Raw genomic sequence first — 26,391 nt, 5'->3', positions numbered from 1 at the left:
AAGCCTGTCTTAAGAAAGAGTCATTGTACAGACTACAAATAATGAATCTAAAACAGCGTACTACCTAGCCCCTGAATATAACACAGTACCTCTGCTGTCACCGTCAGTCTTCTTAGGCCCTTTCTAAGGCTCTAAATTGGGGATTATAGTACTGTCCTGCTCACAGTGATGCTCTGAAGATTAAATGAGAGTCATACATAAGTCTATCTGACGTGGCAATGAGTATCTTTACTCGAAGCAAGTATATATCACACACATGTAAATCTTCAGTGAATTGCACTTATTTCACAAAAGAAAGCAATGAATTCTGCCGGTAGTTAGTAGGAGATGAAAGTTAGTCAAGAAATGCTTTGTAAAGAAATGAGCACTGAGTGTTAAAAACCCTACGTCTTGCAGAAAATTTCACGAGCACACAGCATCAGGTTGTGATGTGCACAGTGGTTCAGAGAACACACCCTCTGGAGCTGGGGAAGGGGGAGGCTCTTCTGAGATGGCTCATTCCACGTGGATCAGCACGCCTTGCAGAGAACACAGACTCAAACGGACCTCAGGCCGTGGGCACGCAGCTCTCAGTCAAGAGTAGTAGGTCATTGCTGTAGGAAAAACAACTCTCAGAAGTTTCAAGTCATGTTTGTACATAAAGGGGTTTTCCATAAAGATGGTTGAAGTAATTTTCCCTCTGTTTTTTTTCCAACTAATATGAGTGTGCTTTTGATGAATGAATAAAACATGTGATTACACTTTCCCACCTTTGAATAGCGTTTGAAAGTCCTAGTGATTTATCTTAAGGCAGTTTTGTAACCATGTGTTTTCTTCAGCGTGCAGTTGATGCTCTGCTGTGGTTGCTTCCAGGTGTGCACCAAACCGTAAGCTGAGAGCCCAGTGAACACGTCGCTCTGAACAACTGTGGTGTCTCTCTAACTCACATAGATACTGTTTTTATCTCTTCATTTTTTTGTGTTCAGTAATAAAACTCTTTATGAATTCAGACTTATTTTTTGCTGTATAGAAGAAGCCAGCTGAAGTGTAAATAGAGTGATTCTAGAATCAAAGCTTTTTACTTACTTTAGTGAGATGTTGAGTAATTCATTTCCATTGATTCATTCCATTGAATCATAGTAGGCATCATTAAGTGCCTGCTATGTATAAGGAACAGAAATGATCAATGCTTGTAACTCTTTCATGGAAAATAGCATTCACACACAGAGGTATCCACATCCCAGTTTGATGACTTTATTCTTTCATTCATGGGTTCTCTCTTCAGTCAGTCAGTATTTCTCGACTACCCAGGTGTGGGTGCTAAGGCAGAAAACAGAGCAGAGGTTTCAGAAGAAATGGTGTTTAGATCAGAGCCAGGTGGCTGCCTGCTGCTGGCTGAGCCGGCCTCGCTCCCGTCCTGGGAGAAGGCGTGAGTAGGTGAGCACAGCCGCCCCTCAGGTTCTAGGTGCTGGAGCTTTAAAGAGAAGACTTTCATTTTATCTTTAAGAAAGGGATGTGGCAGGTTGACTGGAGAAAATACGCATCTGTGTGTTGCCAAGCTTCATGGGCAGGCATCGCAGAGCTTCCAGGCAGTTTCTTGTGCCATTTGAGGTCTGTCATCATGAATTTAAAGCCAAACACACAGCAGGGCTTCTCTAGTTGCTCAGCAGTAAGTGTGCAGAGGGAGAGGGCGGTGGGCTTCAGTGTTTGCTGTTTTTACCAAGCAGTTAAAGTGAAGGGGTAAGGGAGGTTGGGGAGCTGGGGGTCTTCTCAAGGGGACTTATCATGATGAACTGTCAGTACGAAGTGGACGGAGTAGTTAACTGGGGAGTAGAAATCTTTTGAGCAGGTGAACTGACAGGCTGGGTAGCAGTCGTAGAGGAAGAGGATCTTTGGAATTTTTCCTAGAGCAGAGATCAGCACTCTTTTTTTTCTGGAAAGGGCCAGAGGTGAATGTTTTAGGATTGAGGCTCAAGAGGCAAAGTGGAGGGTATCCTGAAATACTTGTGTAACGAGACAAGACTGATTTACACTGAGTTCTGTACTGGTGATATTCATAATTTAATAATGGAGTGCAGTTATTTGTAAGATAGGCCTACTAACGAGAAGAATGAGTTCCTTGTGAGGGGAGAAGTAACATTTCACTTAACTGAGGTTCAAAATGAGTGCTCTCTGCCATCAAAGTCAGTTGCAGATGTTGGTCTCCTGATGCTTGTCTGTGAGATTTTACGTGTCTCATCTTTGAAAATACTTTCACACTGATAAGCACCCTCAGATACTGACCTCAGTCCCTCATAGTCATTGCTCGGAAGACAGCTGTCACTTTCTGTTAGAGCCTTCTCTTTATGTCCCACTTCAAGCACCAGGTTCACGAGTTACAGTTGATGGTTAGGTGGAAGCATGTCAGTTGCAGGATTCAATGGATTTTGAAACAGTGTCAGATTTCCTTGCTCCTGTGTTGAGGTCCAGAAATGCTGCTGGGGCTGCAGTCTGAGTTCAGAAAATTTGAACACAAGTTTGCATGGAAAGGGACCTTCAACAACATGAGAGGGTACAGAGAACCGCTTGATGTTCCGTGATTCGGATGACGTTCAAGTGCTCATGGGTGATAAAAGTTCTTCATAATAGAAGACTGACTCACTGTTCTCTGACATTGCTCATTGTACACCCAGCATCAGGGGTCATTATGGACACAGTGCGTATGAAGTGTGGGGACGATGCCCGCACACATTTACTAGGTCTGCAGCATACTCTTACAGTGACACTGTTGTACCCATTCCTTTCTGTTGTAGGTGAAGAGCGATTATATGTTAGAGATCGCTGACCAAGTGGACCAGGACATTGCACTGAAGTTGGGTTGTCTAGAAATACGGTAAGAAGATGACTAGACATCAAGGTCTTTATTCAGCAATGTTTTCCTTTATTTCTAGGTATTTTCCTTTTCCTCGTAAAGATTATCAATAAAATAATAAAAACTTTGGTAAAATTTAAGAATATTCTGAATTAGGTTAAGTTGCTAATTCTAGAATCTTTTAAGATGATATTTCATGATAGTTAGAATGGAATGATAAGAGCACAAGTGTGTAAGCAAGTCTAAGGCTGAGCTCCCCAGGAGAACCTTTTGTGATGAAGGAAGTGTCTGAGATCCCCGTGCCAGCCACTAGCTGAGGCGGACACTGAGTACTCAGACGTGCAGCTTTACTGCTTTAAACTTGAACGTGAACCATCACCTGCGTCTAATGGCTACCATTGTGGGGAATGGGAAGCTGAGAATGCATTTCTTATTTCTGTTAGCATTTGTCATGTATTCTGTGCCACCATTTTAAACTTTGAATAAAAGAATATTTCTACCTTTGTCAGCTATGATTTTAATTAAAATTTACCCCAGGCTGCCAGTTTAAGATGAGTTGGTTAAATTAGCTAAAACTTGATTATGTGTACTCAAAACAGTGATACTTTTCCCAGGAGATCCCTGTTTTTTATATTGTATAAAGTTATGAAATAACAGTTCCTGTAAGACCCACAGATCATTAAGTATAAGTGCCAGCAGCTTCATGAACATTTGTTTTCAACCTTAATTATATATCCCAGGGGCGGCGGGGGGGAGGGGGGGGAAGCCGTCTCTCACTGGTCTCCTTTACAGTTTTCTCTTGGAAAGCGAACTTGGACCCTTTCCTTCAGTGTGTTAGCTGATTGCTGCTGCCTAATGGAGGACGAGTAATGTGGAGACTCAAGTCTATTGTTTCCTGGTAGTTTACTGTCAGAATGTTTGTGACTGAGCTGCGCAGTAGTTTTTAGTCATTTAACATCGCAGACGCTCTCCACGCAGATCTGTGAGTGTCTCTCTTCTCTGCTTCAGGCGATCGTACTGGGAGATGCGCGGCAACGCCCTGGAAAAGAAGTCTAACTACGAAGTGCTGGAGTAAGTGTGGCGTTAGGTCTGCCCGTGCATGTTCAGAGCTGAGTCGTTTTTCAGACTTAGATTTTACTAGTTTATCTTTACTTAAAAAAAAATCTATTATTGAATTCTTGATGACATTAATCATTAATGGGGTTAGCGAACATTAAATTTGTTGATAAATGTCTTAAGACTTGTTAACAAGTCTTTGGCTTGTTAACACGTAAATAATAAACTTTTCTGTCTCTGTAGATTTAACCATATTGGGATGGAGTTTCACTTCTAATTTATACTGATTTATTATTTATAGTCTCTAAGTTTATTAAGTTTGTTTTTCTTTTTTGCTTAGTTAAAATATGGGAGTTATTTGTTGCTCGTGTATCAGAGTATTTAGGATAACTGAACGTTTTTCCAGTAGTGAAATTAGTGGGCATTAGACTGTTAGATTGTTTAAAATGCATAAAGGACAAAGTGGGGCTTATGTCTTGGGAAGCTGAAAGTTCTGCAAATTGTCTGTTGATAATTAATTCAGCAAAAATTTTTGGTATTTGTTATTTCCAGTTTTATTTTCATTAGCGATGGTGCAGCTTTTTGCCAGCACCTTTTCCTGCCATATTATTACTGAAATTCTTGTGCTGTTTGGAGGATGTTACTGCAGTGAAGTGAAAGGCTGTCCATAAGACTTGACATGGCAGGTCAGCCAAGCTGTGTCACACTGTGAAAATGTAATCTGCCATCATTTTGGAAACAAGGTTTTACAGGGGAGATATGCTCATTTAAAATAAAAGTAGCAGTGAATGTTTGGGGAACTAGTCTTGAGCAGATAGAACCGTGTGAGATGATAGCTTGTGGTAGTAGCTGGGATAGTTATCTTGCAGTGCCTTTTTTGTATCAGTTGTAACAAATGAGTTAGCACCCCGAGCAGTTTGTCTTGTTTTAGTTGGAATTCATCACTTGACTTCTGAACCTAATATATTAACATAGTGTACTAAATATTTGTGGTTGTGTGTTTATGGATACACATGTCCCATATGTTCTGCCTCTTAACAAATTAAATAAGGACAGATAAGGATTGTGCTGTTTATTTCTTCAAGCTTTTCATGCCAGCCATTTTGTGTTCTGTATCTGACAGTGACTTTGGGGGGCTGGACTGTCTCGATCTGCTTCCTGAAGCCCCCAGGTGGCTGCTGAGGGGGCTCCAGCGGCGGTGGGGATGGGGGCTTCTGGTGAGAGCCAGGGCGTGAGTGGCACAACTGGACGTCCCGGTGCCTGCTCAGCCCTGGCGCCGCATCCCTGCCTGTGGCTGCCTTCCGCCCCCAGCTCTGTGGGGTGTCAGGAGGAGCCCTGCGGCCTGCTTGTGTCACTGTGTTGGCTGGACTCTGTCTTGTAGCTCAGCCTGTCTTCTAATAAAAGGACCCTTTTTCTTAAAGCACATTTTTTAGAATTTCTTTTTTAATGTGTCTTTGGAGGTGAAATTCTGCTTTTGTCATCTTGTCATTTCCTTTATTTTGCCTTGTTCTTGGAGGGTAGCTTTACTCTATTCACAGTTCAGTTGCTCAGTCGTGTCAAACTGTTTGGAACCCCATGGACTACAGCATGCCAGGCTTCCTTGACCATCACCAACTCCTGGAGCTTGCTAAAACTTTTGTCCATCCAGTCAGTGATACCATCCAACCATCTCATCCTCTGTCATCCCCTTCTCCTCCCCCCTTCAGTCTTTCCCAGCATCATGGTTTTTTCAAATGAGTCAGTTCTTCGCATCAGGTGGCCAAAGTATTAAGAGTTTCAGCTTCAGCATCAGTCCTTCCAATGAATATTCAGGACTGATTTCCTTTAGGATGGACTAGTTGGATCTCCTTGCAGTCGAAGGGACTCTCAAAAGTCTTCTCCAGCACCACAGTTTTGAAGCATCAATTCTTCAGCACTCCGCTTTCTGTATAGTCCAACTCTCACATCCATACGTGACCACTGGAAAAACCATAGCTTTGACTAGATGGCCCTTTGTTGGCAAAGTAATGTCTCTGCTTTTTAATATGCTCTGTAAGTGGGTCATAACTTTTCTTCCAGGGAGCAAGCGTCTTTTAATTTCATGGCTGCCATCACCATCTGCCGTGAATTTGGAGCCCCCCAAAATAAATTCTGTCATTGTTTCCATTGTTTCCCCATCTATTTGCCATGAAGTGATGGGACCAGATGTCATGATCTTAGTTTTCTGAATGTTGAGTTTTAAGCCAACTTTTTCACTCTCCTCTTTCACTTTCATCAAGAGGCTTTTTAGTTCTCCTTCACTTTCTGCTATAAGGGTGGTGTCATCTGCATGTCTGAGGTTATTGATATTTCTCCCGGCAATCTTGATTCCAGCTTGTGCTTCATCCAGTCTAGCATTTCTCATGATGGTACTCTGCATATAAGTTAAATAAGCAGGGTGACAGTATACAGGCTTGACATGCTCCTTTCCCGATTTGGAAGCAGTCTGTTGTTCCCTGTCCAGTTCTAACTGTTGTTTCTTGACCTTCATACAGATTTCTTAGGAGGCAGGTCAGGTGGTCTCTTGAAGAATTTTCCACAGCCACAGAGTCAAAGGCTTTGGCAGAGTCAATAAAGCAGATGTTTTTCTGGAACTCTCTTGCTTTTACAATGATCCAGTGGATGTTGGCAATTTTATCTCTGGTTCCTCTGGCTTTTCTAAATCCAACTTGAACATGTGGAAGTTCATGGTTCACGTATTGCTGAAGCCTGGCTTGGAGAATTTTGAGCATTACTTTACTAGCATGTGAGATGAGTGCAATTGTGTGGTAGTTTGAGCATTCTTTGGCATTGCCTTTCTTTGAGTTTGGAAGAAAACTGACCTTTTCCAGGACTGTGGCCACGGCTGTTTTCCAAATTTGCCGGGATGTTGAGTGCAGGCCTTTCACAGCGTCATCACTCTGTTTGCAACTCTAGTCTAACTGTGGTCTTTCCTCTGTTCTGTCTTCTGCTGCGGCCGTTGAAAGGCCCGTGCAAGGCTGTGGTCACGGTGAGGCCGGGGGTGGTGCTCTGTGCTCGCTGAGGCAGTCCTGTCCGGGGATGGGTAGCCAGGCGTCTGGCCGGTCGGCACCGTCCTTTCTACTGTGTTTGTTAGTAGCCTGGAGCCACTTAGAAGTGTGAATGTTTTTTCTCGGTATGGAAAAGAATTATACAGGAGTGCAGAATGTTACTTGTTCTTTATTAGTTTATTCTGGGTTCTCTTTTTCCTTACCCATAAGGAGAAAAACTGAAATAGTCCATATAGCTTCTTGGTTTCTGCCAGAAAATTTATGGACAATCTCAGTAATTTATAACATAGTGAACCTTCAACTTTACCACATTTCAAAATAGCTATTTTCAATTATGCAAAAAAAATCAGCCCAACTTTGGAGAGTGGGAAATGTAAAACTTTCTGTACTTTTTCTTTAAATCATCCAGAGAGTTAATCAGTGTTTTTTTCTATGTCTTTCCCACTCTGGAAGAACCATGGTGCCTTTTCTGTAGGCAGAGGGGAACCCCAGCTCCCAACCCCAAAACTTGGCCTCCTGGGGTCTCACAGTGCAAGGGCGCATTCTGGAGTGCACACAGATGGTTCTTTTACTTATGTCTCTTATAAATCACAGACAGGAGTCAGATGGGATGTGTTAAGAAAAATGTTTTGTTATCTAGCTGAAAAATGGCATTGCTAACGATGACAGATGAAACCAAAATAAGCTAATAATACAGTGTTAGAATTATGGTTCCTAATGTAACATTGTAGAAGGAAGACTTACGTACCGATGATTCTTCTCCACAGTACAGAATTGTACTGTGCAAGTATTTTAAGTAAATCACGTAACTTTTCAGTTCTGCTCATTTCCTTATGAAGTGGTTTGCTCTTTAAAGAAAGGTGTCTTGCTGTAGTTGTTGGTGTGACTGTCTCTCCTCTGTTAGAGTAAGCTGTATTGATGTAGGGAGCTCCTGGTGTTTCTGGCACTTTGCAGAATATTAGATATTCTGTTGCTATTTCCTCAGTGAATTGATTTAAAATTAGCTGAGGTTGATTCTAATGGTGCGTTGCTTTCATTTCTTTTTTAATTGTCCTTCTTGTCATTGGTGATCTAATGCTTTCTTTAGTTGGCTGTGATAATATATTGATGAAGGGAAAGCTCACAGATTTGGCATGAATTGATTGACAGTGGCTTAACCAGGATAGAAGGTTATTTCTCTTTGTGCCAGGCAATCAGTGTTCCTTATCACCAGGGCGCCAGGCCCCTTGAATCTTGCCAGCCATCCATCATCCATAGATGCCACCTGGTAGCCTAGGGTGAGAGGTTTGTTAGGAAGCAACGACAGTTTCTCCTAAACTTAGAGAATTTTAACATTTATCCATTTGTAAAAGACTGTAAGGTATCGTTTTAGAGGTTAAGGGACCTTAGTAGTATTCTTAATGATACTCAGTTCTTGAGAGTTTGGGGATGAGGATAAGATAGGGATACTGTATGATAATCTGCATTACAGTTATATTTTAAAGTTGATTTTGGTTTGCTTTTTTGCCTGAGCTTTAAATCTAAGAGGAATGATGTCCACAAAGTATTAATTAAAGCAACAGACAAGGTCTGAATCTTTTCAGAAGTAGTGCCAAAGGAGAAACAAATTAATTCCTTGACATGAGAATTCATTTATAATAAGCTTAACGGCTTCCCTTATAGCTCAGTTGGTAAAAAATCCGCCTGCAATGCAGGAGACCCCGGTTCACTCCCTGGGTCGGGAAGAACCCCTGGAGAAGGGAAAGGCTACCCACTCCAGTGTTCTGGCCTGGAGAATTCCACGGACTATACAGTCCACGGGGATGCAAAGAGTTGGATACGACTGAGCGACTTTCAATTTCACTTTCACTTAATATGTGTGAATAAGGTTTTTCCAGCCTTGGGCCTCCCAAAGCTGGCCTTGGCCTTCCTCGTCTCCATGCATCAGCCTTCCCCGTCCCCATGCATCAGCCTTCCCCTATCACCTTTTCCTGAGCACTGCTTTGCATCCAGAGCACCTCCCGAGTCTGCTGTCCACTCACCCACCTGCCTGTGTCCCCGGTTCTTCCCCATTCCGCTCGCGGCAGCATTAGGTCACACCTGCCTCTGCTCAAGACCACGGCTGGTCAGGCACGTAGACCAGACTCTCACCAGACAGCAGGGGCAACCGTGGTATTTCCAGAGGAGAGGAAGCTGCCCCCATAGGGTTCTAGGTCCCTAACACCTCCTCGTTCCTCTCAGCACCACTGTTGTCAGTAGGAGTTAGTGGGCCCCATGTTACACGTAGGTGTCACCTGAGGTCGACAGGCATTAAGTCACAGCCCTTAAGATCCACCAGGCATTAAGATCCATCCTTCTGCAAAGCCGAAATTCCAGGGCAGAACTCTCTGCATAAAGCAAGTCCCTGACAAGGGAAACAGGGAAGAAAATGCTCTGTGGTGTTAGTTTATCTTTTATGTGCTTATTTTGCCACTTCCCATAGTGATTAGCTCCGAAATCCTTAGAATGCTAAGTTCCTGTCTTGTTAGGAGGCAGCAAGAGAGGGAAGAACTTGGGTGGACACTTTCCCCTTGTTCATATCTGAGAAGATAAGAAGGGGAAGTTATAAGCAAGAGTGATTAGAAGAATGGCAAGCCAAGAGTTATGTGAATTTGCTGATTAGTAAAACCAGTAAACAGTGTGTCATGGGAGCTGAGCAAGGATTTTGTAAGGATGTGCTAAACATCGTCATCGCCATCATCGTCATAGAATAATAAAAGGATATGAGATCTGAGACCAGGACTTAGCAAGGAGTTCGCTGGTTTAGGTTCTAACTAGTAGAGTGTGAAATAGGGGATTAAAATGTTTGGATATGCAGTCAACCACATAAATTCTGACTTGTTTTCTGTGGTTTTGTTTGTAGTACCTGCTCACTTATAGTTAAGGGTGAAGTCATCCTTGTTTTATTTTTTTATATTTTATATTCATTTTATTTTTTTAATGTAAAAGATACTTATATTTCACTTTTGTCCATGATCCTTTTATATCTTCTATGTCTCCTGATCATCTTTCATGTCCAGAGGCTTTGCTTTATCTTACTAGCGTGATTGCCACCTAGTGGCCAAAAAGCCTGGCTCACTTATATCCAAAGTATCAATAAGTAGAAACTTTGTTGTTGCTCAGTTGTGTCAGACTTTTTGTGACCCTATGGGACTGCATCTGGCTCCTCTGTCCTTCACTGTCTCCCAGAGTTTGCTCAGATTCATATGCCATCTGTGATGCCGTCCCATCATCTCATCCTCTGTCGTCCCCTTCTCCTTTAGCCTTCAAGTCTTTCCCGTGAGAAGGATCCATTCTCTCACCTGTTTTCTCGGTCAGAATGCCGTGAGGCACTTGTTATTAATGGTTGGTTTTGTAGCCTGATCTAAAGAAAATCACTGGGACTTCCAACATGTCCTCACGTTCAGTTTTTTGACCTTAGGCCAATCACTTAATTTCTCTTTTTGTTTTGCTTTCTGTGTGAAACTTAGATTTTAAACATTGACTAATGTTGATTTTTAAGGATCATCAGATTTTAGGATTAATCTAAGGTAATTTAAGCATCCCTGGTATAACTCAAATCTTTTTCTAATCAGGCCAGCCTACTTTCTGTATAAATATAGCATTATCCAGCTGGAATTGAGGTTTATAAGGCTAACTTTCAAAGAGTGTTCAAAAAACTGCAGTTTATTTACACATTGTAAAAGAGGCAATATTTAGAGGGTTTGTAATAGTTAAGGGTTACAAAAACATTTTCTGCCTAAACCAACTTGTCTCAATGTTTTCTGCACACATCTAGAAAATTACTTGTCCCAAGTGTTCCATGACTATGCCAGTCATTTGGAGCTTTAATATATGTATTTCCTTCTTGAATAATGTGTGGAAGGATAAATAAACTTCCTTTATGTTCTTGCAACAGTGTCATTATATGTGCTGATTTGGTGGTATCATTTGTTAATTCACTTCTTTCTGTATTTCAGGAAAGATGTTGGTTTAAAGCGGTTTTTCCCTAGGAGTTTACTGGATTCAGTCAAGGTAATTAGCATCGTCTTTATCATACTCAGATGACCGTGTTAGGCAGATACCTCCCCCGTGCCACGTGCTCTTCCCTCTTACCTGTAAAAGTCTGAACATAAGAAGCTGACAGTTACTCTAGTCGTATTCATGGGAAGTAGACTTTTAAAGGTGGAGCTTTCTCCCAGAAAACCGTGGTTTTGTGTCTTGATTGTGTGTGCACTCAGTACAAAACCAGGAGCGTTGTGTTCACAGTGGTGAATGCATCAACTCAGTCTTCACAGTCTCAGTTTCAACTCAGAGAAGTAAAGCAGCAGCACGTGCAGAGCCACAGGTGCTGCTGTGTGTGTGTGCGTGCTTGCTTGCTTAGACGTGCACTCTGAAGGTCTGTCTTCTCTTGACTGGGGGACGCTCCTTCCTGTTAGTAACTTCTTGCAGAATGTCAGCTCCTGCCTCTGTTTGCAGCTCCCACCGCAGGGGAGGGGACATCGGGGATATGATGTGTGGCTCCCCAGCCCTTCCAGAACACGGTCGAGTGCGTTGTGAGAATAGAGCTTTGTGTCAAGTTAGAGTCCAACTCAGAGGAGCTCTGCCATTTCCTAGCCTCATGATTTGGGACCTGGTTTCTTATTTCCACAACAAAGGAAATAGGGTAGGTAGGATTGCTGTGGCTTTTTAGCACATCAGTGTGTGTGTGTGTGTGCATATGTGTGTGTGTGTTAGTCGCTCAGTTGTGTCTGACTTTGTGACCCCATGGACTATAGCCTGCCAGGCTCCTCTGTCCATGGGATTTCCCAGGCGTGAATACTAGAGTAGGTTGCCATTTCCTCCTCCAGGGAGTCTTCCTGACCCAAGGGTCACACACACATAACACAAGCACCTGTCGCAGTCTAACTTATAAACTCTGGAACTGTGGCTGTTGCTGCTGTGACTTTGTGTCACAGAGGTCACGTTCCACGCTGGAGCAGCCGTGTGGACACCATCCCGTCCACTGACGCCCAAGCACAGTGGTTCAGAAGCTGGCTCTGGAGCTGGCCTGCTTTGGTGAAGGTTCTGACCTGACACCTTGAGTCGCGTGGGGCTCAGTTTGATCTGTAGCTTGAGGCCCTAGCATGGGCACAGAAGCTTGCCCTGTGCACCCGTCTGCCCTTTGCTGGGTGGACTGGAGGGGAGGTGCTCACGAATGTCAGACACTGTTCTTCAGGGCGTCTGCCCCGTCACTGGACAGAATCTCGCATGGCCCAGTGCAGCCTTAGAAAGCAGGAAGGGGTGTGAAGGTGGCTGGGTCACGTTGGTAGGCCCTCCAGTGGCCATGTGTGCATCCCGGGGCGGCCTCAGAATCGTGCAGAGTCTGGTCAGAGCTGTGTGCAGGGAAGCAGTAACCCCCAGAGGCATGGCTGCTGGCATTTGGGAGTTCAAGAAGTTATCCTGCTTTTAAAATGGGTCCTCATACTCAAAATAGGCCACCCCAGGTGCCGGCCTCAGGCGCTGCGATACACGTGTAGCTGAGGTGAGAGACCCCCGTGACACACCTTCTTGTTTCTTCCAGACTAACCTATAGAATGGCCTGATCAGTTAATATTTGGTTCTCCAAGAGCCACTTTGTCTTCTGTGCCTTTCCCCTTCATATCTGGATTTCTAGAAGATCCTTTGTAGTTAATGCTGACCCTGAAGTGTCAAAAGTTTACCTTATATTTGATGGAACGAGGCCTGGCGTGCTGCAATTCATGGGGTTGCAAAGAGTCAGACACGACTGAGCGACTGAACTGAAAGCTATGATTGATTGATTGATGGCAAATAGGATTGGGGTGTATGTGCCTGATTATTAAAATTAATTTATAAGATATTTAAAACTTCTCTCTCTTTGATCTTAGTGCCAGAGGCACGTTTTTAAAAACACCGGACCAGTAAAACTAAGTCAGTCGCAACATGAGGGAACTAACTGTCTACGAAATTGTAATTATTACTCTTCACAAGTATCAGGGAGCTGTGACAGCTGTGGGGGCGGGGGGTGTGCGTAAGTGTGGCGTGGGGTCTGGGAGCAGCGGGGCGTCCGTGGGCAGACGGGAGCGTCTCAGAGAGGACCTCCTGGCAGCACTGCTTTCGTGTCTAACAGCTGCGTCAGTGTCGTGTGAGTTGTTTTCTTCAGGGCATGGGGTGGGGCGGTCGATGGGAATTCTGCACTGTCTTTACAGCTCTTCTGTAAATCTAAAATTATGTCACAAATAAAAGAGCCAGATTTCAGCTTATTTGAGTATAATTCACAGTAGAAATCTCATTTCAGGATTAGAAATGTTACGAGATCCACAGTTAAGTATCTGTACTTCAGAGTAATAGAGTGATTTCCTAGGCCCCTCCCAGAAGCATTTAAGTTACTCATCATTCCCGTTCCAGTGGTGAGCACAGAAGTACCCGGCTCAGCACTCACTCAGCCTCTGAGTCCTGGCCTCTGCACGGAGAGTGCCCCCCGGTCTAGACCCCTGTAAGGAGGCTGGAAAGGAGGCATGCTTTAGACACACGCACGTGTGCACACACACACACGCACGTGGAGGCTGGAAAGGAGGCATTCTTCAGACATACCCACGCGCGCACGCACACACATGGAAGCTGGAAAGGAGGCATGCTTTAGTGATCCACACGTACACACACTGGAATATGATCAGCTGTAAAAAGAAGGAAATCTTGCCATTTGCAATAACATGGATGGTCCTTAAGAATGTTGTACTCAGTGAAGTCAGACGGAGAAAGTTATATGAAAAGAAAAAGAAAAAACATCAAGCTCCTAGATACAGAGAACAGGTGGTGGGACATGGGGGGAGTGTGATGGGTGCAGGGGTCACCAGGTGCAGACTTTCAGTTACAAGTGAGTCCCGAGGATGTGATGTAAAGCACGCTGACTAGTTACTAGCACTGTGTCGCATACTTCAAAGTTGCTGGAAAGCAGGTCTTAAAGGTGCTCATCACAAGAAAAAAAAGCTTAACAGTGTGAGATGGTGTTAACCAGACATTGTGGCAGTCGGTTCACAGTGCTGATGTGTGCAAGTACTTAATCGTTATGCTGTACACCTGAAGCTAATACAGCCTTGTATGTCAGTTACAACTCAATTTAGAAAAACACACTTGACACGCACTTGTTTACAGACCTAGAGTTGGCATCTGGGAGAGGGGGCGATAACGTAACTCCTCGATTCCTGTTTCTTAGTGTATTTTTCTTTTCTGGCATATTTTCTTTAGGATTATATTAACCTTTTCATCCAGGAGGCCCTCAGAGGCCATTGTTCTACTAAGAGCAGCATCTGATAAATGTTGTTCAGAAGGCTGAATAGCAACAATTTCTGATGCTTCATCCTAGTAATACTGCCTTCTCTTTGTGTATGGACTTGTTGAAAACCAACTAGCTGTCACTGACAGATGCCTTGTTTCAAACACAGAGAGGATATTGAAACCCTGTAAATAGGGAGGTATATTTATTAATATTAAGAGATTCTAGGGAGTCAGTTTTTGTAAAACTTTTTCCTCACTGAAAAAGAAGGAAAGAACTGATGCTTTCTAAGACATCCTTCTTAGAAATGAATGTGGGGCTCCTCTCAGACAGCAAGCATTTTCTAGTTCTTGCCCAGCACTGGTGCTGTATGTGAGATCTCTTGGTCCTCTTGGGTGGCCTCACTGAAGCAGAGACCCCGAGAAAGCTTAGGTACTCCTGACCAGGCGCCCCTCTTGGCTGGCGGGAAGCCAGGGTGTGGCCCTGTGTCCCAGGAAGCTAGCCCGAGCTGGCACGCCAGCTTGTGCAGCCGCTGCTCGCCACTGTGCCTCCCTGCACCTTCGCCTGGCGGCATGCGTGCACAGCGAGCCAAAGCGAGGGCCGGGGTGGGCGCTCAGTAAGCATGCTGCGCTTCCCCCAGGTTCAGCTGGGCGAGCAGATCCGTAAACTATAGCTCGGACTGTCTGCTAACACTGCATAATTACTACTTTCAAACATCTTTGCTCAGTTACTCGGAAGTTTTCTAGCAGGTTCAGTGATCAGGTGTGCTGTTAGTTGACCCCATGCGTGTCCTGTGGCTGAGGGTTTTGGAAAAGAGGACAAGCCATCGACTGGACTCTGTTTGGTGTGGGGCAGATGACTTCACCCCTGCTCGCCAGGGGCAGCGCACGGCCCTTTGTGTCTCTGACATGGGGACACTGCAGCAGAAGTGGCGAGGGGGCGGAGCCGAAGAGGTTGGGCACCTCGAGGGACATCGGGGTGCAGAGCCAATCAGCACAGTCTTGTTGGCCCGGCCAGTGGGGAGGGAGGTTCTCTTGGCGGCCCATCAGGTTTCAGGTGTCGTGGAGATCTCAGGTGGGTGAGTGTGATCCTCCAGAGGAGAGTCAGAGACTGTTTGCACAGCCTCGAGTTAGAACGGTGGTTGGACGCCATCTCAGCCATGGTGAGAGCGGCCCTTTGCAGGCCCTGGGTTTGTGGCCCAGAGCTTGGATGGGTCTTCCCCAAAATGCACTCCCTGGATTTTTTTTGCAGAGCGTCCACGACTGACCACTCACATTCTAGGCAACATCTGAGATTCAGTCCTTGCTGCCCTGGAACTCACTATGCTTCTCCTTGGTTTAGCCTCTGTGGCCTCTTCAGATTGCCTGGGATCCCATCCCTGGCTTGCCTATCTGAGCCCCGGCCCTGGCTACAGCTAGCTGTCGGCCTCCTGTGCAGGCTTCCACCCACGCAGCTCTCCCGCGGCCGCTTTACCTGTGGGAGCACTTCGGCCCCATGCGCCCAGGACAGACGTGCCGACCCACCCTGCCTCCCTCATGCGTGCCCCCCGCGTGAGGCCCGCCTCCTGTGCGCTCCTGTGACTGTGTCTCCACCACGCCGGGCTGTCTTATTTTCACATGTGTGTGTGTGTGTGCCCCGACATGGGGTCCTCTGCACACTTCCGCACGGAGCCTCCTCATTGCTAGGTCTTCACCTAGTTCTTTCATTATTCCCAAAGGATAATCTCTCAAAGGCTATAGTTGTAAGGTATTTGATTTCTGTTACCAGACTGCTTCAGAAAGGACGTGTCGACTGCCCGGGAAGTGTGGGGTGTGTGAGGGCTGTCATCCCCCTCCTCTGCCGACCGCAGGAACCCCCGATTCCGATGAGCCAGAGCTGAACTGTATACTTTAAAATAGTTGAAAGTGAAGTGTTAGTCAGTCGTGTCCGACTCTTTGCAACCCCATGGACTGTAGCCCACCAGGCTCCTCTGATCATGGGATTCTTCAGGCAAGAATACTGGAGTGGGTTGCCATTTTCTTCTCCAGGAGATCTTCCCGACCCAGGGATTGAACCTGGATCTCCTGCATTGCAGGCAGATTTTTTTTAACCATCTGAGCCACCAGATGGTATATTATATGTTGTGTGTATTTTACTATAATTATTTTTTTAAAAAGGACCAGACTCTGATAAATAATGATGTTTGGTGAATGCAGGTGGTATTACGTGGTGCTGGGGAAGAGATGTTCCTGGGTGTTGGGGGTTACTGCTGTGGTCTTCACTTACTGTTGACTCTGAAAAGATGTTTGTGGTTTTATCACACAGGCCAAAACACTAAGAAAATTGATCCAACAAACATTTAGACAGTTTGCCAACCTTAACAGGGAAGAAAGTATTCTGAAGTTCTTTGAGATCCTCTCCCCGGTGTACAGATTTGATAAAGAATGCTTCAAGTGTGCCCTTGGTGTAAGTATGGGGATTTGCAGTAGGGGACTCGGTGGAATCTCTTTGTCTTTTCCATGAATACCTCAGTTTCTGATTGGGATCTAATTTGTCCCGTGTTTAACATGAGAATATTTTACCACTCTACAGTGGGAGAACAATACAAAAAGAAAATATGTCAACGTGAGACTAAAACAGTCCTTTTTTAATAGCTTGCCTGTGTTCATATTTAGATTTATTTCAATCCCATCCCAGCGATTCGTTGATTAACTGTTCTCTCAGGGCTAGTTTACCTACGCAGATAATCTTCCCAAAGAAACTGTTGGCTTGAGGCTCACCAGAATGAGCTCAGTCTGTCTGTCCCTGCTCAGGCTCAGCAGGTGCTGCACCATGGAGTTGTACATGCATGTGTGCACGCTCAGTCGTGTCCGACACTTTGTGCCTGGACTGTAGCCCACCAGGCTCCTCTGTCCGTGGGATTCTCCAGACAAGAATCCTGGAGCTGCAGGGGATCTTCCCACCCCAGGGACTGAGCCTGAGTCCCTTTGTGTCGTGTCTCCTGCCGTGGCAGGCAGGTTCTCCACCACCAGTGCCAGCAGGAAGGCCTGGCGTTGGGCACGTTCTGTGTTATTTGATGACAGAGATGAGTAGAAGCTTGTCTGGCCCCTGCTTTGGTCCTTTAATGTTTCAGTGGTTCTTCATCTAAAATACCTTTTTTTCCTCCTGGTGCCTTTGCCGTCACCTGTTTCACCTTCAAGTCAAGCTGGATTATTTCAGTAGAGCTGGCGATTGGCCCCGAGGAAGGAATCAGTTACCTCACAGACAAGGGCTGCAATGTAAGTGTGCTTCACCTCGGCAGGAAGGGGCTGGCACTTGTGTCCTGAGAGGAGGCGGCCCTGAGCAGGCCGAGAGTCTTGAGTAAATGCGTGGGATTTGGCCCTGCAGACTGACGGCTGTCATGAAATGCTTGAGGGTGGGGACTGATGGGCACGTTGTATCTGCATGAGAAGAAAAGCCCACTCCTCTTGGGAAATGAGCTGGTGGTGTGTCCTTGTGGGAAGGGTCCTTTAGATGCCCGCTGTCTCCCCAGCACCAAAACCCTCAGAAGAACCCCAGAACAGGTCAGAGACGTTCCTTGCTCATGGTGTGTTGGGAGTGGGCATGGGTCCCTCTCTCTGAGAGAAGCAGGGCAGAATGCTCCCTGAGACCGAGACTGTCACCCAGAGAGTCAGGTCAGGGGCTCCCTCCCTCCTCCTCTGCGTGTCTTCGTGCTGGGGCACGGCGCCCCCTCGTCCAGCCCCTGAAGGTCGAGCACCCCTCTGCCTCCAGGAGCACAGAGGGCAGACACACCCCTGACCGTGAGGTGAGCAGGCGGCCCTGGCAGGTCCACGCCAGCTCCTCAGAGTGAGAAAGGCCCCCTCCTCCTGGGCGAGGTGGACAGTCAGGCTCCCCAGACACCCTGTCAGCGAGGTGGGGTGGGGACCACGGAGATTACACGGGATAGTGCACGAGTGTCTGGCATCTGTGGTCAAATGTTTGCCTTTTCTTCCCAAAGCCCACACACCTGGCCGACTTCAACCAAGTGCAGACTATCCAGTATTCAAACAGTGAAGACAAGGACAGGAAAGGGACGCTGCAGCTGAAGATCGCAGGGGCGCCCGAGGTAAGGGGGATAAAGGAGATAGCCTCTGCTCATGCTGTGTCTGTTCAGTCCTGTCTGACTGTGTGACCCTATGGCCTGTAGCCCACCAGGCTCCTCTGTCGATGGGATTCTCCAGGCAAGAATACTGGAGTGGGTTGCCATATCCTGAAACAATCATTATTTCTAAACTAGCCCTTTATTGAAAGGATTGTTTCAGGATATAGATGAAGTTTTCATGGATCATCAGAATCTCAGCTCTCTCTTACGTAATGAGCATCACATAACAGATGTGTGTGTGTGTGCTCAGTCGCTCAGTCACGTCCAACTCTTTGCAACCCCACGGATTGTAGCCCGCCAGGCTTCTCTGTCCATGGTGATTCTCCAGGCAAGGATACTGGAGTGCGTTGTCATTTCCTCCTCAAGGGGATCTTCCCGAGGGCTCAAATTTGTGTTTCCTTCTTGGCAGGCAGATTCTTTACTGCTGAGCCTCCTAGGAAGCCCTGCATAACAAATTGTTGTTGTTTAGTTGCTAAGTTGTGTCCAACTCTTTGTGACCCCATGGGCTGCAGCATGCCAGGCTTCTCTCTCCTGCACTGTCTCGCAGAGTTTGCTTGAATCCATGTCCATTGAGTTGGTGATGCCATCCAACCATCTCATCCGCTGCTGCCCTCTTCTTTTTTTGCCTTAATCTTTCCCAGCATCAGGGTCTTTTCCAGTGAGTCAGTTCTTTGCATCAGGTGGCCAAAGTGTTGGAGCTTCAGCACCAGTCCTTCTAATGAATATTCAGGGTTGATTTTCTTTAGATTTCACTGATTGATTTGATCTTGCTGTCCAAGGGACTCAAGAGTCTGTTCCAGCACCATAGTTCAAATGCATCGATTCACTTAAAAACTAATGTAGTCTTTCTGTGGAAAAACTAGAATATTATCATGAATTACCAAGAAAATCAACCTCTTAAAATTATATACATTCTGTAAACTGTGCTACTGTCTTATTTCCTGGACGGTGTTATATGTGATGTTCACTGTGGGGGGGTGGGAGCAGCGCACACAGGGTTGCTTCTGCATGAAGCCCATTTGGGGCGCTGCCCTGGCCCCACTCTCACCCCTGGGCTCTGTGCTGCTGCCGCCCCTGCTAGGGCAGGTTTGTTCTCGAGGCTTCTCTCATCTCATTCTTGCTCCTCCTGCTTTGGAATCCTGGCATTTCTGAGGCTCTGGGCAGTACATTTGAGTCTCAGAATTATACCACTGATGCCCTGAAATATTGAAACCTTCAGATTTCCTGAAAATCTCTCAGTAATTTCCTGTCTGCACCATGATTTTCAGGCTGTCCTCCTTTCTGTTTGCTGCCCTCAAACAATACTTGGGATGATGCAGGTGAGCTGAGTTGTTCCTTTAGAAGGAAGTTATGAAGACTATGTGAGTTAGGACGTAATTGTGTTTGAAAGTAAAAATACCACTCTGATTATCTCCTGGATAACATTTAATGACAGGTCTTTTAGGAAATGTATCATAATTGTGTGTTTTGCCTTGAAAAAAGTGATTTCTAAGCTCTTAGGTAGAGCATGCTCTGCATGCTCAAAATAATGAAATTCCACTAATTTTCTTTAAGGTTAGAAAAATTATGGATGGTTGATAAAAGTCTACTCCACACTTGTCTAGTTTCTAAAAGAAGCCGTAATTGAGCTTACTAATTTTCTAAATTCTTAATTAGAGTATGCCTAAGGGGCCAGACCTTCTGTAGGAAACATTTTTTTTCCCCCACCTCTTTGTTCTAGAAAGTGACTCTAAGCGATTTAAGTGTCTTTTTCTTTTTTGTCTGGCTTTGCCTTCTGTCACATATTCTAGGAATAAGATCCTTAAATACCACCCTCTCTTCTCACTGAGACCTGATGACAGATCTCGTCTCACTCCCACTCTCCTCTGGGCTCAAGTGCGTCTCGATCTGATGTCACGGCACAGCTGGCCCTCTGAGGAGCGGAAGGAACAATGACCGCTCTCTCTGGCTCTTCTCCCCTGTCCAGCCCCTGACGGTCACGGCCCCGTCCCTGACCATCGCCGAGAACATGGCCGACCTGATCGACGGGTACTGCCGCCTGGTGCACGGGGCCACGCAGTCCTTCATCATCCGGCCCCAGAAAGGTGAGCCGCCCCTGCCCTAGCCTTCCACGCCGCCGCCAGGCTCGCCCGCAGCCCGAGCCCGTCCTTCAGGCCACTCTGAACGTGAAGAGCGAACAAATAATTCAGCCCAGCAAATCTGTATTCCTGCTTTTCTAGGGCAGCGACTCAGCTCACAGCCTACGAGCTGGGTTTGGACAGAGCTTAAAGGACACATGGTTTGTGTTCAGACCCTTTTGATTTGAGCGACAGCCTTAAAGTATTGTCTCAGTTACCATTAGTGTTTTTTAAATAAACTTTTGGGATTATGTTCAAGGGATTTTTTTTTAAGCCCCTATAACTCGTATAGATAAAGTCTCCTATTTGTTAAAGCTCTCAAAAGCTTAGAGCAGTCAGAGAACAAACTCGGTCTGAAGCATGATGTCTTGAATCCTCGGAACGGGGCTGAGTCTCTGTAGCCTTTTGCAAAGGGTTAAGACACAGTGTTTCTGAGGGTCTGGATTTCTGAAACAAAGCAGGAAAAAACCAGGCTTTGGAATTACATTGACCGATGGGTTCACATCATGAGCGCGTGCCATCTGCTAAGTACTTAGCTTCCTGTGCCTCAGTTCCGTCCAGGAAGGCGAGAAGAGTGGTACTTGCTTCTGTGGTCTCTGCGGGAAGCAGGATGGGAATGGCCTCCGTTGGAGGTGGCTCAGGGCACCCACAGTGTCACACACTTCAAAGATATCTGCTTGTTCCCATGTGATCATGACGCACTGGATGAGCCTGGGCTTGGGGACTTCTCATCCTTAAGGAGGAGCAGTACCTGCTTTGTAGCGTGGGAGGTGGGTCCGTGTCCACAGTTGCCCCCATCAGGCTGCCGCTCTGGGCAGGCAGACACAAGATCCTTGCCAGCACACCCCCACCCCGTGGGAAGGACGATCAGAGGAGGAGTCGGGGAGACATGAGGGATGCAGATGAGGCCCTGCACTCCTGGTGTAGACATTGCAGAGTCGTGCTGCCCAGCGGTCCAGTTCTCTGTGCTGACAGCAGGTGGAGGGCGTGGGGGTGGGGGATGAAGCAGAGGCATCGCTGGAATCTTTGTTTAAACCTTTGTTAGTGTCAGGATGTCATACTAAAGCCATCAGCCAAAAGGCCAGTGAGTGCATGAATTCCAGGACATGAATAATCTGGCAGAACTGTTTCTTTCCACCATGATCAAACCAATAAAATCTATTTATTTATTTTCCCCCTAAAATGGAGTGTGTGTTATGATAGCTTTTTTAAATGTGAAATACAGTAGTGAAGTTGCTTTTAGAAATATCTAAAGGCTCCTTTCATTTAAAATTTTTGCATTCATGAGCTCTTGAGTTTTCATTTTGTGCTTCATTTAAATGAAGGTATATACCTTGCAAGCATTGTTTAAATGTTTTGGGAAAGTTGCTTCACATAAAGATAGTATTGTGTTAAAAATGTTAAATGTACTATAGCACCTATCTTCTTTTTGGTAAATAATTGTTTTATTTCACCCTAATTTGCCAAAATATTGTTCATCAATTTGTTGGTATATGAAAAAATAACATTCAGACGTTAGGCGTTAAATGTTTGAGGCTTTAACATCTTCTTGGGTTGGTTTTTAGTTGACTTTTTTCCCCTGTTGGAAGAAACATTTTGATATCAAATCTCATGAAATGAGACACATTAAATTCTTCATTCATATGAAGACAGCATAAATGAAATCGCTTCTCATAAAAACGTAGTGGGTCCGAGGCTTTTATCAATTTTATGTGGTCTTTATAGATGATTAAGCCTGATAATTTACTTTATTCTAAATCACAGCATATGTGCTTGTGACTATTTTATAATAGATTCCTAAAGTTAAGTTATATTGCCTAATTGAAATAATACTTATTTTTTTTTTGAAATAATATTTAAAGTCAAATGTTTTTAATGGATTATAATTAGAAATATGTGGACAGGAGCATATGTACACTTTCTAATTTAGTTTCTTAAAATTTCAAATAAGTGTAAAATATGTTTCTACAACTCTGATGCACCATTTTCCTGGTACACGCATTAAGGAACAGTTGCATACATACCCGTCTGTTCTCTCTAGGTTATGAGCTGCTTCATGGTAAGCAACACGCATGTGTTTGTGAGTGTAACAGTTCTAAGTGACGTCTCAGTTCTACACGTGAGTGCTGCTCTGCCCAGGTGCACTTTGTTAGCTCTGTGATCCACCATAATTGCTTCAATTTAGAAAGTGCTTTTATAGGTGGTATCACTGGGGCAGAAAACTGTAAGAGTCAGAAGCCACGTGCCCGAACCAGCTTCTACCAGAGTTGCTCTGTTACCCCGGACCTTCTTGTGGGGCCTTACCTAACTTTTCCTTTAATTTAGAGAAAACTCAGTGGCAGTTTTTCAATTTTTAGTTAAATTCTCCTCAGAGGAAAGAATTGTGCAAATTAGGGTCATAATTTCACATTACCAAGACAAGAGTAACCCTTTTCCCAGGCAGCCAGGGGACTGGTGGGAAATTAACCTGGCTTTACCACCAGGTTAATCCAGATAAGAGAGGTTAAACCAGGGGCTCCGTGCTTCCTGGTTCACTAAGGACAGCTGGGGAACGCGTCTCCCCAGCCCCTGAGCAAGTCCTGAGCTCCCCTGTGATGCCCCGGCTGGAGCCCAGCCGTCATCGTGGGGGTCGGCCCCTGTGTAGGGGCCCCAGCACCTCCCCCAGCTGCGTCCCTGGGCCTCCTCAGGCTCTGAGGCTGCTGGCCCCTCGGCTGCCCGGGACCCACGTTCCTCTGGCAGCTACAGAGCCGGTGGGTTTGTTTCCTTTGAATTTCTGTGTTCCCTGTATAGGTTTTGGAGTAGCCAAACCTATGCAGGGTGTTCAGTCTTTGTAAAGAATGTTGGCTTTGATTATGAAAAATTCTTTCTTCTCTAACGTCTCCTGGGAAGAACAGCTTTCTTCTGTTTATCCCTTAGCCTGGTTTTGAGAGGCAGTGCCTTTCCTGTAGTCTGCACCTGCAGACAGCATGTTTGTCATAAATACTGAAAATAAAGCTGTGTTAACCCATCACAGGCATATAACAGCTGCGTTTAAAGGATTATTGCTAAAATTCTGGGATAGGACTCATCTTCTTTGGTTTGTACATACAGTCTTTTCCAAAGGAATCTCATCTCTCTCTTTTCATTTTTTTCCACAGAAGGTGAACGGGCTTTGCCATCGATACCAAAGTAAGTACCACTCTGTGTGCCTTGTTAGTCCGTTGCATTAGAGACTGAAAGTCTCCATGCTTTATTTTACATTTGCCTGAGTAATGAAATTTCTGCATGTATGATTAGGAAATCAGAAAGCAAGTATTTCCAGAAAGAAATCAGTTGTAAATCATCTAAAGTATTTAGGTTTTTTGTTGTTGTTGTTGTTTTAATTCATTTATTTTTTATTGAAGGATAATTGCTTTACAAGTATTTAGGTTTAGTCAGAAGTGTAAAGTGAATCTTCCCTTGAAGTTCAGTAAGAAGCTCAAGAATAGTAGTGATAACAGGAGAGGGGTCTGTTGTCAGATGGTTACTATATAGGCAATGGCAGTCTGCACAGAGACCTGAAAGTCAGTACCATTCTGGCTATTTTACAAGTGAGAAAATTAAAGATATGCAACTTAGGTTAATTTTAAAACATGTTTGTGTCACGGATTTCATAGTAGATACTTTAATCTGTAAAAGTGAAGAAGGCCCAAGCTTCTCTGTCCTCAGCCAGCGTGCTAGGGATTGGGGAGCACATGAAAGGCACCACGCTCACAGTCAGGTATGCAGCTGGGTGCCGAGAGCTCAGAGGGAGGGACTTGAGGAGATGCCCCTGGCGCTGCACAGGGGCTAAGGGAGCAGAGCCTGGGCGCCTCTGACCTGTCACTCCCTCTCCTCCACTACCAGTCCCTCCCTTTCTGCTTCCGAACTGTCAGGCCCATGCACTTCACCTGCCCACCACCCTCCCCGGTTGTTAGCTGTTAGCACCTGTCTGGGCTCTACTAGCAGACTCCTGTGTCGGGGTCCCCTGGACCACTTCGTGCAGGGATTCTCTAGAAGGAATGCCCAGGACTCGGCACATAAAGGCTCTCATGGTTGCGATGCATGACAGCCCAGGGAGAGTGCGACGGCCTGGTGTTCAGAGGGGCCGGGCAGCCCCGGGGGCCCTCTCTCAGGGGCGCAGGCAGGACACATGGAGAGTGGTCTCCCAGGGAAGCTCGTGAGAGACTCAGCGCCCCGCCTTTACGTGGGCCTGGTCCCGTGTGCACCCTGTGCTTGGCGTGTGCCCAGATTCCAGTCTCCCAAACGGAAGGCAAGAGCTCAGCATGGGCCATATGATTTGCACCATTGGCCTCAGGACAGGGAGCTGTCCTGATCAGTAGGGATGGTGGCAGCCCTCCTCGACACCAGCCAGGGGCTAGCCTCAGAGGACAGCGCCGCAGACCCCTGGCTCCCATCCTCTGCATGCCTTTGCCTGTCTTCTCTGCAGCATCGGGAGGGAGCTTTCCTCTCAAAGTCCTGTGTGGATACTGCTGCTCTTGGATAAATGCCCATATCTTTCAGCCGTCTGGGGAGAGGCTGTGCGGCCTCTCCAGCCTTGCTTCTGCTCCCGCGCTCAAGCTTCAGCCACACTGAATGCCCTTCGGCTCCTGGAGCCCACGTCCCTCCTTCAGCAGGGCCCTGCTCAGGTCTCACCCTGCATCACTTCATCTGAAAACCCCCCATCACTCCAGTCCTGGAAGCAGCCCTGTGTTTTTCCGTAACTTATCTGAGTAACAGTCACCTCTCTGCTGCTCTCACTCTTGGGCTTCACTGATGGCCGGGGTCAGGGGGCCTGTAGGCCTGACACGGGACAGTAGGTGGCACCCAGTAGGTACACAGTTGCTGAGCAGGCAAGTGGTGGGGGGGTGAGACCATTTCTCTCAGCTTTTAGGCATTGTTTCACAAACCCAACAACATTTAATAGATATGTATTAATGTTATGAATTAATGGATATTAACTAATTAAAATTATTAATGTTTATTAATTATAAAATCAGGCAAGAAATTCGTGCTCATAATATTTTCAGTTGTAGAAAGTCTTTGAGAGATGACTTTGTGGATTAAATGCACAGGAATTGTAAATATAGACATAAAAGTGAGGAGTAAGGGAGTAGATTAGAAGTGCTAACAGATACTAGAAAGGAGCAGAATTTCCACAAATCACAGAGCGGCAGACGTGTTGTTACCACTGATCAGAGAGGTGTTTGTGAGCAGGTTGATTCAGAAAAGTGCCCCAGCCGACAGCAGAGGACGACGCAACATGCTGTCTGTGGGACAGAGGCAGAGGACCGTGGCCTGTGTATTAGGAACGTGCACCTGTGACCTCCCAATAAATGCAGTTGAGAGGGAATTACGATCAGTCAGGTGGCTGCAGTGGAAGAGGAGCTGGTGGTTTGTTAGAACACTCTGGTTAAACTTTTATTATAGACATACCATTTCAAACATGTAGCAAATTCAGTAAAAGAACTGATGTGTATGGCTTTGTGCTGTAAACCTTCCCCACTCAGTGGGTAAAGAATCCACCTGCAATACAGAAGACCCAGGTTCAATCCCTGGGCCAGGAAGATCCCCTGGAGAAGGGAATGGCTACCCACTCCAGTATTCTTGCCTGGAGAACCCCATGGACAGCGGAGTCTGGTGGACTGCTGTCCGTGGGGTCGCAGAGAGTGACACAACTGAGCGACTAACACTTCCTAGAGGTTGTGCAGTTGCACATTGAATATTTCTAGTTCTCAGAAGGGATATATTAAGCTCCAAGATTTCCAATATAAATTCTGTTTACTAAGGAAAATTCCTGTTCAGTATTTCTAGAGTAAATATTTATGTATCAGAAAAAAAGTTTTCTTTTATGAAAAGAGCAAAATAATTTTGACACCTGAAGACTATAGGGTTCCTTTTTCCTCTCTGTTTTATGCTTTTTCGAAAAGTTTGAATTGAACTATACTTGGATTTTTTTTTAATGTGCTTAA

The 26,391-nt window shown here is 45.6% G+C and overlaps 1 protein-coding gene across 49 annotated transcripts in view; it reads left to right on the top strand.

Annotated features, from left to right (window-relative positions):
- Nucleotides 1-26,391, top strand: part of PTK2 (protein tyrosine kinase 2) — a 192,950-nt gene that overhangs the window by 96,283 nt on the left and 70,276 nt on the right. For all 49 annotated transcript variants that reach the window (XM_086337508.1, XM_086337504.1, XM_086337498.1 and 46 more), the window contains 8 exons: nt 2,772-2,851; nt 3,839-3,901; nt 10,890-10,944; nt 16,490-16,630; nt 17,365-17,442; nt 18,162-18,269; nt 20,272-20,389; nt 23,560-23,590. In XM_086337508.1, coding sequence (XP_086193634.1) covers nt 2,772-2,851; nt 3,839-3,901; nt 10,890-10,944; nt 16,490-16,630; nt 17,365-17,442; nt 18,162-18,269; nt 20,272-20,389; nt 23,560-23,590 — 674 coding nt within the window. The remainder of the gene's footprint in view (nt 1-2,771; nt 2,852-3,838; nt 3,902-10,889; nt 10,945-16,489; nt 16,631-17,364; nt 17,443-18,161; nt 18,270-20,271; nt 20,390-23,559; nt 23,591-26,391) is intronic.

This window comes from Bos grunniens, chromosome 14, assembly GCF_055505025.1.
Source record: "Bos grunniens cultivar Pamir isolate PY7600 chromosome 14, Bosgru_T2T1.0, whole genome shotgun sequence".
In the NCBI taxonomy this organism is placed as follows: domain Eukaryota; kingdom Metazoa; phylum Chordata; class Mammalia; order Artiodactyla; family Bovidae; genus Bos; species Bos grunniens.
This window is presented reverse-complemented; position numbering and strand designations above follow the sequence as displayed.